The sequence below is a fragment of the Anabrus simplex genome, chromosome 5 (assembly GCF_040414725.1).
Source record: "Anabrus simplex isolate iqAnaSimp1 chromosome 5, ASM4041472v1, whole genome shotgun sequence".
Classification (NCBI taxonomy): Eukaryota; Metazoa; Arthropoda; class Insecta; order Orthoptera; family Tettigoniidae; genus Anabrus; species Anabrus simplex.
In genome coordinates, this window is record NC_090269.1 from 95,255,781 (window position 1) to 95,269,222 (window position 13,442).

Sequence of the window (13,442 nt, forward strand, 5' to 3'; positions counted from 1 at the left end):
GGACTCACTACTGGCCATTCCATCTCTTGAATGTCCAGTTCTCGCTAGACAGCTCTGGTGATGCGCGCTACATGAGGCCTGGCATTGTCGTGCATGAGTATGAATTCAGGGCCACGGCCACTTCCTTCCAACTCCTAGGCCTTTTCTATCCCATCGTCGCCATAAGACCTATCTGTGTCGGTACGACATAAAGCCACTAGCAAACAAACAAACAAACAAACAAACAAACAAACAAACAAACAAACAAACAAACAAAAACTCTGTTAAACCATGGTGACGTAAAAGAGGAAATTCATCAGATATGGATGGATATGCATAACAGATTACAGAAGCAGGGGACACGCACCATCACAACACGGATGTACAGCCTGCAATTCAATCCTTTTTCAAGAGACAAGGGGCAGAAATGGCTAACAGGAAAAGAAAAACTCTCCATTAATATTATGCAATCTTAAATAATCTTTTGGTCCGACAGCAAACAGTTTTTGATGCCTCCAACCGTACAGCAGCTCTTAAACGTAGAATATCATCCATACAGGACCATATTCTTGAAGGTTCTCTTCTGCGGTCTTGCTATACATCATTCCTGACAGATGAAAGAGCACAGATACATCATGTAGCTACGGAAAAGAGAAACGCTCAAAGGAAATTTGTAAACATCTTACATACAGAAGATGGTAGATAGCTTAATTGTACACAAGATTGGCTATAAGAAGCCGAGAAGTATTTTTTTTCTTTTTTTACAATTTGCTTTACGTCGCATCAACACAGATAAGTCTTATGGCGACGATGGGATAGAGAAGGAAGCGGCCGTGGCCTTAATTAAGGTACAGCACCAGCATTTACCTCGTGTGAAAATGGAAAACCACGGAAAATCATCTTCAGGGCTGCCGACAGTGTGGTTCGAACCCACTACCTCCGGGATGCAAGCCCGCAGCTGCGCGGCCCTAACCGCAGGCCAACTCGCCCAGTATAATTATTCCAAAGAAACATTCAAAAATTACGGAAATTCTTTATCAGAGTAATCCACAATCCTATCATTCGTTCAGCAGCACTTAGGCGAAGAAGATAAACCGCACTTTACCAGACCTATCACAGAAGGGGAAGTATATAAAGCACTACACGCAGCAAGTTACAGGTCTGCTCCAGGTCCTGACGGCGTCAGGTAAGAAGTACCGGCCTATTATTAAAACTACATTTCAAAAATTGCCAGAATATACCAGGTTCAATGAAGGCATTCTCATACCTAAAGTCAAAACACTTACATCATTATAAGACTACCGTTCAATAACATTACTTAGTACCGATTATAAGATATTTATGAAAATTCTTGCAAGTCGGATAATGCTTTACATGGCATGAGACAGTGAACAACAAGGTGAAATATGTGGTATTCAAAATCGAAAAATAACACACAATCTCCAAGCTATAAGGAACACGGTGCTTTCCTACGAAAGTAACACGGATATGCCAAGTGTCATCTTAAGTCTGGATTTTCAGAAAACCTTTGATCGAGTACATCATGAATGTGATGCGACACATAGGATTTCCAGATTCCTTCCGTAACACCATACTTATGTTTACCAATATGCTCACTCTAGAATCCTTCTCAACGGCTTCTTCTCCCGTCCTATTTCCATTCAAACTTCAGTATGGCAAGGATGCCTTTTGTATATGATTCTGTATTCCTTGAGTGTAGAACCATTCGTACGTGCCGTTCACCCATTCACTTAATTCTATACCAAATCCAAACAAACACTTTACCATCAGAGCTTACGCTGATTATGTAACTATCCTACTTCAGAACCCAGAGGTCGCCCAACAGCTAACGGAAATAATAACTACTTACGAGATGGCATCCAAGGCTCTAGTCAGCTATCAGAAATCGGAACCTCTTCCACTTTGCAGTTGGCCAAAGTCCACGAAGATAGGCGCTGTAACAGTCAATGAGAGAGTAAAACTTTTAGGAATCATTTTTGCCCCGAAAATTGAAGCAGTCGTCGAATTACTGCAACCTGGAATAATACAATCCAAAACGTACGTTCAACACAAGCAAGGCAATGCATCTCAGTAGAAATCTAAACATCATACAAAAGGTCTGGCATATGAACTCGTTTGCACTTTCGAAATTATGGTACGCTGTGTTACCGTGTTTTGGTGGTAGTTATGCATGAAAGAAGGTGCTGGGTGGTGAATAGGTCTCAAGCTACTAAAGTGAAATTAATTTTAAAATTTAACAAGGTTATATTTTCTTTGCAAAATTAGGTAACAACAAATAGAACAGGTACTTAGTAGCCGAAACACGATTGAAAAATACATTTACATAGGTACCCCATTTGGGGCTTCAAAAGTCAGAAACATAATTCTTGAGCAATGAGCCCAACCTTACAATGAACACCATACAACAAAGGGGCCGAAAACCCCCAAACATGCCAGAAACATTTGCTTCCAATTACACCCAAAAGCCTCCTCGAGGCCGAGACACAATTTTCAATAAAGGGCAACTTCCCCTTAAAATACAAGCCTATCATAGGCCACTCCAAACTCCACTTTTAAGCTGTCCTCCAAGGACGTATACACAGGGGTAAAATACCCAACCTACTGAGGTCCGTTAAATAACAAGAAAGTTAATACATGACCTCTAAAATACAATTTGAGAGGAGGCGAATTTGCACTCCTAATACACTTTGCTTAAGACCTACTTGGCACTAGGCCATTAATACAAGGGCTAATCCCATACTACAGAGGTGACTTAATAACAATTTACATTACATTACGGAAGAATTGGTTGAGAAAAAATAGTTCACCTCAAGACGATGTGAGTGGGAGCTCGAGAGGGTTAAGCACTCTCTATCCCGATATGTCGTTTGAAAGATAGAATAGATACCAGTAGTTTTTACATTTTAAAGGAAAGTTACATGGTGGAAGGCCTAGAACCCGCCCCGAAAGTTAAACTGCTGAGCTAGCAAAGAAAGAATTTATTAATCGGCCATTACCTGGTGTTGAACGGCTGGAGAAGAAAGAGGCGCTTCCCGCCCACTGCTGTGTACTTAATACACTGAAAGATGGAACAGAAGTGGCCCGGAGACCCGAAAATCAGCAGTTTATATCCTCTCGCGGAAGGTTCTAGGCGTTAGGGGAAAGAAAACACCCTCCCACAAACTCTTTATTGGGTAGGACCCCGCAACAGATTCAAGTTGGGGGAAGATACACCAGATTGGTCAGAAATTAATAGAAGAAATTCGGGATTGGATACATTCATAACAAGGGGAAGAAAGGGGTAAATATTGCCAACTTAAACAATGACAGAAAGAAATTTAACAAAGAACAAACTCTTGAAATTAAATTTTCTCCAAAAAAAATAGTTCTTTGACTCCGCACTAGGTTGCACTATTGTAGATCTTCAGTAGTGTCCTCTAGAAGAGAAAGTTCACACTTCTTACTTCAAGCGAAACAAAAACACATCAAAAGTGACACAGTTCTAAAACTCCAAAATTTACAGGTAGTGACATCTTCTGAGAAAGTAGAGAATTAATAGCGTAGATAAAGTTCAGACTTCCTCCAGCAGAGGAGTTTCAACTGGCGCACATTTTAAATTAGCGGAGTGGAGGTGTACCGCCCGGTACACGCTGTACAAATATTACCTATGCCCGAAAAAAATGCCCAACTAACAGAACTGTGTGTCGCATATTACTTATGGCGAGGATATCATTTCATGTAGCCGGGCCACAACTGAGGAAATCCATTGATAAAGAGGCTTAGGCCTCATAGTATTTTCCGAAAATCGAAAGCCCTTTTTATCAAAGAATTATTGCAGTTTTCAGCTTGCGAAGAGTAGATACCACTCCAGAATTCTCCTCCTGTGCTAGACACCATATGCTTAAGAATATCTTGCTTTAAATCTGTATTTCAGGCCTTGACCACTTTGATGCTCCCTAATGACTGCATTCCTACTACAAAATTAATCTATAATAAACTGCTAGAGAAACGTGATAATCCACCTCACACCATGGAAGAATATCCAAACTACAACTGGACGAATATTTGGAAATCCTCTCAAACTACTTGTATCTCTCAGGAATGGAAAGCCGTTAGCTACAAAGTTATCGAGTTCCGACAGAAGAAAAGAAATTTCGACTCTGAATTACTCAATTCCATTTAAGAAATGTTTGACAGTTGATACGCAGATTCACAGATTCACTAGTTATGGAATTGTCAATGATATTTGTAAGTGGCTCAGAGCAACGCTCCACAGATTAACCCTAATGATGTATATCGTGCAGTGCTGACCTTGGATCTCACCCACTCAAACTTGGCTCACTATGGGGTATCTATGCTACGTGCAAACCTCTGACAAGTTATGCCTCACGAACACTACTCTGCAACATGGACATTTTGGTTGATGTGTTGATATGAAACATGAGATAGCTTGTATGTTATTCAGTATTGTGTGGACAGATATATTCTCGATTTAAGTGATTTGTTATTCTATAGCCAGAGATTTCCAAGATGTGGTATATTCTTTCATCTTTTAATGATTTTTATGTCCGCCTACGCAGCGTAACGGTTAGCATTATTAGCTGCCGTCCTCGGCGGCCCGGGGTCGATTCCCGGTACTGCCAGAAATAAAAGAATGGCAGGATGGCTGGTATGTGGTTGAAAATGGTACATGCAGCTCACCTCCACTGAGAGTGTGCCTGAAAAAAAGCTGCACCACCTCGGGATGAGGATACGAGTTTAATTTTATGTATTTTTATTTTGTATAGACTTAAGCAAGAATCATATCGTATATGCTGTATATTAGCAAGATGTATAACCACATATTCTGTCCATTTCAACAATATTTTTATAAAGGATGAAAATGTAAGTAGGTCTGCATTGTAATTGTACCGGGCGGTACACCTCCGCGCCGCTAATTCAAACATTGCGCCAGTTGAAACTCCTCTACTGGAGGAAGCATGAACTTTAACCACCATGTTAATTCTAAAGTTTCTCAGAAGATGTCACTATTGTAAATTTTGAAGGGTTCTGAACTGTGTCTTTTCCGATTTATATTTGTTTTCTCTGTAGTGAGAAGTGTGAACATTCTCTTCTAGACCGAGCTCGATAGCTGCAGTCGCTTAAGTGCGGCCTGTATCCAGTATTCGGGAGATAGTAGTTTCGAACCCCACTGTCGGCAGCCCTGAAAATGGTTTTCCGTGGTTTCCCATTTTCACACCAGGCAAATGCTGGGGCTGTACCTTAATTAAGGCCACGGCCGCTTCCTTCCCATTCCTAGCCCTTTCCTGTCCCATCGTCGCCATAAGACCTATCTGTGTCCGTGCGACGTAAAGCAAGTAGCAAAAAAAAAAAAAAAAATCTCTTCTAGAGGGCACTACTGAAGAACTACAATTGTGCACCCTGGTGCGAAGCGAAGGAACTGTTTTTTGAGAAATTTTGTGTTCATAAGTTTGTTCTTTGTTAAATTTCTTTCAGTCATTTTTGGGTTGGCAGTATAACCCTTCTCTTTCCGCTTGTTTTGAATTTAGCCAATCCCGAATTTCTTTAATTAATTTTTAACCAATAATGTGTGTCTTCTCCGATATGGATATGTTGCTTGACCCTCTCATTCTTGAAACGTCTCGAATTTTCCGCGAGGATATATAAGCTGCTGATTTTCTTGTCTCCTGGCCACTTCAGTAACATCTTTCTTTGTGTGATTATGTAGCAGGGGGCGGGAAGCGCCTCTTTCTTCGGGCAGCAGTTCAACCATCAGGTAATGGCCGTTTTATAACATTTTCTTGCTAGCTCAGCAGTTTAACCCTCGGGGCGGGTTCGAAACTTTCCTCATGTAACCTATATTTAAAATGTAAAAGACACTTGGTATAAATTCTGTTTCTTTAACTACAAATTGGGATAGAGAGTGCCTTACCCTCTCGAGCTCCCATTCATTTTGTTTTGAGGTGACTACATTTTTATAACAGTTTCCCTTCTACTCGTAATGTCATAACATGTTTCAATCGTGTCACCTCCGTAGTATGGGATTAGTCCTTGCATAAGTGGCCTAGTGCCAAATAGGTTTTAAAGAAGTGTATTAGGAGTGCAGTTACGCCTCCTCTCAAGTTGGTATTTTGGGGGCCATGTAATTGTCCTGTTTCTTTATTGAATAGGCCTCAGTAGGTTGGGTATTTTTACCCCTGTTTTCATGTGCTTGGAGGACAGCTTGAAGGTGGAGTTTGGTGTGGCCTTTGATAGGCTTGAACTTTGAGAGCGGGTTGCTCTTTCTTAAATTTGGTTTCTGTGTGCCTCGAGCAGGCTTTACTGAGTAATAGGGAGCAAGTGCTCCTGGGCATGATTGGGATTTTCTGTCCCTTTGTTAAACCTTGTATTTGGGTAAAGTTGGGCTAATTGCTCAAGAATTGTATGTATGGGTCTCGGAGCCCAAATCCTGTAACAACCGTAATTGTACATTCTTGATTTGTTGCTAGGCTACTGAGTACCTGTTATATTTGTTATTTCTTGATCTTGAAAAGAAAATATAACCTTGTTAAATTTTAAATTAACTTTAATTTCGTATATTGAGACCTATTCATCCCAGCACCTTCTTTCACCTCTGCTGATCCACCAAACCACGGTAACAGTAATAAACTAATTTTTTTAAAGCATCCAGATTGCGAGAGCGGCAGACACTGCTAAAGTAGGAGAAACCTTTCCCTGTATAGGAGCCTTTACCAACTTTAACTTGGGCGGGATGGGTTTTGAAGGCGAATTACTCTTTGGCAATGTTTAACTATGAACTCCAAGTTTTCTAGAGTCAAGTTAGTTCATCTCTAATCACAGACTCGTTTCAAACGATGGCGAAAGTTGCCTTTCAATTAATTTCACACAGGGTTGCCAACTCTTCCGTATTTCCCGTGAGCTCCCGTATCTGGCCCTAATTTTTAATAGTATCCCGGGCTCCCGTATTTTGACCTATCTAAACTTTTTTCTAGCTTATTTTGCACTGCGTAAAACAATCTTTATTTTAAACATTTAAATTTGCCACACGATCACAATTTTGTAGCGGGAAAAACGAGAACTAAGCCTCGTTGTGATATTGCTTCATTTTACTGGTTAATTTGTTTTTAACTTCCAAACACTAAACACGCAATTGAAAATGAGTAGCGATGAAGAAGTTCAGAAGACAAAAAAGAAACGAAAGTATTTGTGTACGTGTAATTGGGAAGATACTTATAGGTGGATTCAACCAGTGAAATCTAATTCATAAAAGGCAAGTTTTTCAATCTGCAAACGCGAATTTAGCATCGCACATGGCAGAAGTAACGATTGTCTGCAGCACGTGGAAACAACAGGCATGCCTAGCTAATGCATTCAAGAGGTCCACGAACGAATTTATCACGATGTTTAGTCTAAGGTTTTTTCTGGCAAAATTTTTTAGTCGTGTAATTGAACTCTTTTTATTTTATAGACTACAGCAGTAAAGACAAAGACACTAAAAATTCGTGTAAGATAACCAATTTTCTTCAACTCACCAAATCCAAATTCAAACACAAAAAGTATCGATAAAGCTGTTGCTGGTGAACGTTCATTAGTCTTGCATACCGTTTAACACAACATTCTACGGACATATTTGACGACACGGATATCTCAAAAACCAAACAAAGAAAACACAGAACGTATCTAAATTATACACAAAAAAGAAGGATGCTCTTCGAGTTACGTAAAGAACGATGGCGCAATCTGATTGGCGGAGATTTTTTTTTTCAAGAAAATAAGGTTACATTGTTATTTCTTCCGGATGCGTGATTCAAATTGACACACTCGCCGTATCGTGCTAGAACGCAAACCACTGTGCTTCAGGGAAGGGAGGGCCAAGTAAAAGAACTCGTGCGGATCAAAATTCCAGTACCATAGCGTCTACGAAAACCATCAAAAATTTAGTTACTGGGATGTAAAACCGAAAATATTATTGTTATTATTATCTATCGGAGTTATGAAAAGTTGTAACCCGAAGTGATTTGATTATGTATATTTAAAATTCAGGTATAAGGTCAGGTATAAGGGACGCTCTTTTGAATACTCTAGATTTGTAATTTACCTTTCATATCGGTACATCATACAATACATCTGCATTGTACTGTAGACTATTATGCCTTTCAGCGTTCAGTATGCAAGCCTGTGTGTATTTACTAATCGACACCAAAGTCCTCTACGTCTAACTAATTATGTGGCCTCGTTTAGTTCTGTACCTCTTTTCTTTAAATCGTTAGAAACTGAGACTAACCATCGTCGTCTTGGTCTCTCTCCACTCCTCTTATCCTCCATAACAGAGTCCATTATCCTCCTAGGTAATCTATCCTCCTCCATGCACCTCACATGACCACATCACCAAAGTCGTTTATGCGTACACCTTCATAAACCAAGTTAATTCCTAAATTAGCTGACAAACTCTACCCGATTGTTGGAATAGCTCCCCCCACTATCAGAAGGGCTGTTGCTGCTGATGCAGAGAGGACGAAGCAGACTAATGATTCTCGCCATCCACTGCATGATCACCAGGCTGTAGTCTGTCGACTGAAGTCGAGAAAGGGCTTCATCACCAGGACTCAACCACTGGTAGGAACATCGGAGTCTAACCGCATCACCATGTGGAAGAGCATGCTGCCGTCTGATACCCCTGCAAAGGAAGAGCCAGCTCCAGGAAATGACCTGCCCTGCCCTATTTGGGGATCACTTAATCGTCTTAGGGTGGGCGTCCCTCTTTGCAAGACCAACATGCAAAATGGGGCATACTTCCAGCTGATTGAGACGCATCCTGCGAATGTGGTGTAACACAAGATCCGAACCATCTGTTCATCTGCCCTCTACTAGAACAACCCTGCACTACACAGGACCTGATCGAGGCGAACCACAAGGCCATCGGAGTTGCTACATTTTGGAAATGCTGACCGGACACGGAATGATGATTATGATTCCTAAATTAGCCTGTATTTTTTTTAATTCCGAGTACCCTCCTGCCATTATTCCCACCTGTTTGTACTAGCAATCATTCTCGCTACTTTCATGTCTGTTACTTCTAGGTTTTGAATAACATATCCTGAGTTCACCTAGCATTCACTGCTGTAAAGCAAAGTTGGTTTGAAAACAGACCGATGTAAAGAGTTTCGTCCGAGAGCTTTCTTCTTACAGAATACTGTTGATGGCAACTGCGAGCTCACTGCACTAGCTTTACTGCACCTTGATTCAATCTCACTTATTATACTACCATCCTGGGAGAACACACATCTTAAATACTTGAATTTATCTACGTGTTCCAGCTCTGTATCCCCAATGTGACATTCACTTATCTTGGATTTCTTACCTACTGACATCAATTTAGTCTTAGCAAGGTTAATTTTCATACCATACTCACTGCACCTCATTTCAAGTTCAGGCCGATGACCTTCGATGTTAGGCCCCTTTAAACAACAATCATCATAATCATCATTTCAATTTCCACGATATTAGTCTGCAGGAGTTCGGCATAATCTGCCAGTAAAGCTAGATTGTTTACTACATTTTCACCTAACTGAATCCCTCCCTTCCACGTTATATATTTGATCCACATTTGCCACGAACAACAAAGGTGAAAAAAATTACAGCCTTCTCTAACCCCTGTAAGTATGATGAACCAAGAACTCTCTACCTTTAATCCCATAGTCTCCCAGTATGGCGAACATCTTTTCCATCTCTACTCTGTCATATGCCTTCTCTAGAGCTACGAAACATAAACATAACTGTCTATTCCTCTCGTAGCATTTTTCAATTACCAGGCGCATACTGAAAATCTGATCCTGACAGCCCCTCTGAGGTCTGAAACCATACTGGTTTTCATCCAACTTCCTCTCAACCACTGACTGCATCCTCCCTTCCAAGATGCTAGTGAATACCTTGCCTGGTATACTGATCATTGAGATAGTCGATAGTTGTTGCAATCCTTCCTGTTCCCTTGCTTATACATGGGTACAATTACTGCTCCTGCCCAATCTGAAAGTACCTTACTAACACTCATTGCTAATTTTATTACTGTTTTTTTTTTTCTTCTCTCGCGTCGGTTGCTCTACCAAATGAGCTATGGTGGCCTTATTGTATGAAGCCATTTCATCCCTGCCTTCCCACTATACTTCACCATTTCAGGTCTAATTTAATCTATTCCTGCTGCTTTTACCTATCTCCCAACGAACCTATACCCTCACCTGTATATGCGATAGCCCTGAGTTTAAGAGTTCTCATACGGGTTCAATACATACATGCATACATACCGAGCGATTTGCGACACCTAGCTGTTAACTTGTATTCGGCAGATGGTAGGTTCTAACCCCCAATGACAAAAACCCTGAAAATGGTTTTCCGTGGTTTCGTATTTTCACACAAGACATCTTAATTAAGGAGACGATCGCTTCCTTTCTAATCCCTAGCTCTATCCCATCCCATAGTCACCAGAAGACCTGCCTGAGCGGTGCGACCTAAAACAAATAGAAAAAATACATACTCCTTATAATTGTCATGCCTTTCAGCGTTCAGTCTTAACTGTGCTCCCCCACAATCCTCTGCAAGAAGAACAAGATGAAGAAGTGTAACTGTATCGACAGAAAGACAGTTAAATGATAATGACTCTGTGATTGGAACTGAGAGTCATCACGTAATTGCATACTTCACGTCATAAGCGACGAATATATGGGTGAACATTAAAATGCGATCACGTAAGAAGTTCCCCACTGCGAGGCAATGACCCTTGAAGTCCAAAACGAATATCCATTATTATTATTATTATTATTATTATTATTATTATTATTATTAATCTTGTGTCATTCATCACTATATAAGAGAAGATGAGATCTTCAGTACCACACCACCCAGCAATTCCCTTCTCATAAAGCAGTGTGCGATACAATAATGAAATAGCACTATATCTTGGCGTCAATGGGCAATACAGACTTGTTATATTCCTTTTCCTTTCACTGTCAAATGTGTGCGTCTCTAAGCTTTGAAGAGATACAAACAAGCTTAGCTAAGTCTCCAATCGCATGAGACAGGCGACAAAAATAATCGACGTCCGCCTTGACGCCAAGGGTAAACGTGTTGAAAATGGAGCCTAAGTTATTGCCTTGCTCATAATGCTTACATTTTTGTAAAATATATCAATCTTATTTCATAACACAATGCTTACTACAAAAGAAAGGCAAACATAGCCTGACGTATTTCCACCCACACAAAGAACTGGACAATGAAAACAGGCTGTCACATCATGATCTGATGTTACCGGTGACAAAACGAACACCAGGCCTCATTAAGTGCTACATTCATCACCACCTCAATTTATTTAGGGAACAAAGTTATGTTCTGACTGGAGATATCTACAGTATTCTTAATATATAAGATGGCCGCCACCGAGTACGAGATTAAAGATAATAAACTTCCGTATAACATACCATATGTAAATTTCTTAAAATCCTTCTCATTACAGGAATTGCGGTAACTATAACTGATGGGTCTTATACTCATAACAATTTAACCCTAAAGGTTCCAAGCTTAGACCATAATTTATATTGTAAACTAGTAGTACTCGCGGCACTGAAGTCAGCATTATAACACTGCTAGTAACGTTACCGACACTCCAATGATATTTCACCTCTCTGATCAAACACTCTGACGCGTTTCATCTCTATTCAACCTCTTTATCAATTAGCGTGTGAAGGGCCAGAGCGAGGAAACATTACTTCAAACATATCAGGATGCGTATTCTCTGTTAAGGTTTCAGATATACTGTACATTTTCTTTTGGCTTGCTCCACGTTTTATTCCATTTTATCCCCCCAACACACAGTGTGAAAAAGTAAGCACTACTAATGGATACCAATAACGATTTTCACCTCAATGCACCCAGTTGTACCACGCTTGACTTGCTAGCCCAACGTTAAGAGGGCAATTGTCTTCATCTTTATCAATGTCGACGGGTGCTTTTCCGTTTCTCTTCTAATTATTACGTATATAAATTTCTTGGTAGGGACTTTTAGGGACATTTCGAGCGATTGGTTGGAACATGGTATAAATGAATTTGCACTACCGGTTTGAGGTTCACTTAACCGTAAACAATCAGTTAACAAGAGCTATGCGTTAAGATTATACTATTTTCACGGGTCATATAAAGTAATATTCTGGCTCTTTTGTCGTTTCTTGTTATTTTCTGGTAACTTTTCATATTATCGTCATATTTCCCCATGAAGTTTCGTTTTTTGTCATATTTTTATCTTTGTATTCCATTTCGCATACCTGCTCAGTCTTCTCAGAAACGGATTTTTCACATCTCCTAATTGTCGTCTGAAATTTCTTACAATTATCTTTCTTACAAATATACATTTATGTGAATTAGGAGGGTACGCTGTATATAAAGAGACAGATGCATATAAAGCGACAGAATAGTGGGCCTCAATTGAACTCTAATGATTTGACGTATTTCAAATACGGCCCAATAATATCGTGCGATGTTGAGCGATCTTTTTCCCGTTACAAGTCAAATCATTCTTATTTGAAGACTTTAAAATATATGTAATTTCCTATTGTAATTATTTCTGATCGCCCATCAAAATGTGACATTTATCTCATTCTGTGCAGAGTCGAGAATTACCTCCGGATTTGAGTAATTAAATAAATTCAAAATATAATAATGACATTAATATTTCACTGTAATGTTCTAGACTTTAACCGTATTTTTTCAATATAATGTTACTTTAAACAGCGGTAAGATTTTGAAGATTTCGAAAATGTAACCAAAAAACTTTAAAATCATATTTATTGTCACATTTTCATACATTTCTTGGGCATAAATGCTTGCATGTTTCTAACACTTTAAGTCGTAAACATCCGGGTCCTATTTATGTCTTATACAGCCGTACCGGCTATGATAACAGAATTATTCATGCATTTACACTTATTACTTAGTCCATATCAACGCCGAGCAATAGCTAACATGGAAATATTGTTTAGTCGTTCCGGCAACAGTTTAAAGGCTTTGTGCTTTATTTTTTAATATTAACCCAATACTTGGCTTTCCTTTATGCCGACAGGAAGAGATCAAATAATTAAGGTTAGCAATAATAATAATAATAATAATAATAATAATAATAATAATAATAATAATAATAATAATAATAATAATAACTGAGTCGTCAGTCTATAGACTGGTTTGATGCAGCTCTCCATGCCACCCTGTCCTGTGCTAACCTTTTCATTACTACGTAACTATTGCATCCTACATCTGCTCTAATCTGCTTGTCATATTCATACCTTTGTCTACCCCTACCATTCTTACCGCCTACACTTCCTCCAAAAATCAACTGAACAAGTCCTGGGTGTCTTAAGATGTGTCCTATCATTCTATCTCTTCTTCTCGTCAAATTCTGCCAAACCGATCTCCTCTTACCA

The 13,442-nt window shown here is 39.6% G+C and overlaps 1 protein-coding gene across 5 annotated transcripts in view; it reads right to left on the minus strand.

The window, feature by feature from the left end:
- Mrtf (Myocardin-related transcription factor) overlaps positions 1-13,442 on the minus strand; it is an 814,655-nt gene that overhangs the window by 314,178 nt on the left and 487,035 nt on the right. For 4 of the 5 annotated variants that reach the window (XM_067147011.2, XM_068227571.1, XM_067147010.2 and 1 more), the window contains one exon: positions 1,850-1,934. The exons of the other annotated variant lie outside the window; for it this stretch is intronic. In XM_067147011.2, coding sequence (XP_067003112.2) covers positions 1,850-1,859 — 10 coding nt within the window. In that variant the 5' untranslated portion in view covers positions 1,860-1,934. The remainder of the gene's footprint in view (positions 1-1,849; positions 1,935-13,442) is intronic. 5 annotated transcript variants of the gene reach the window in all.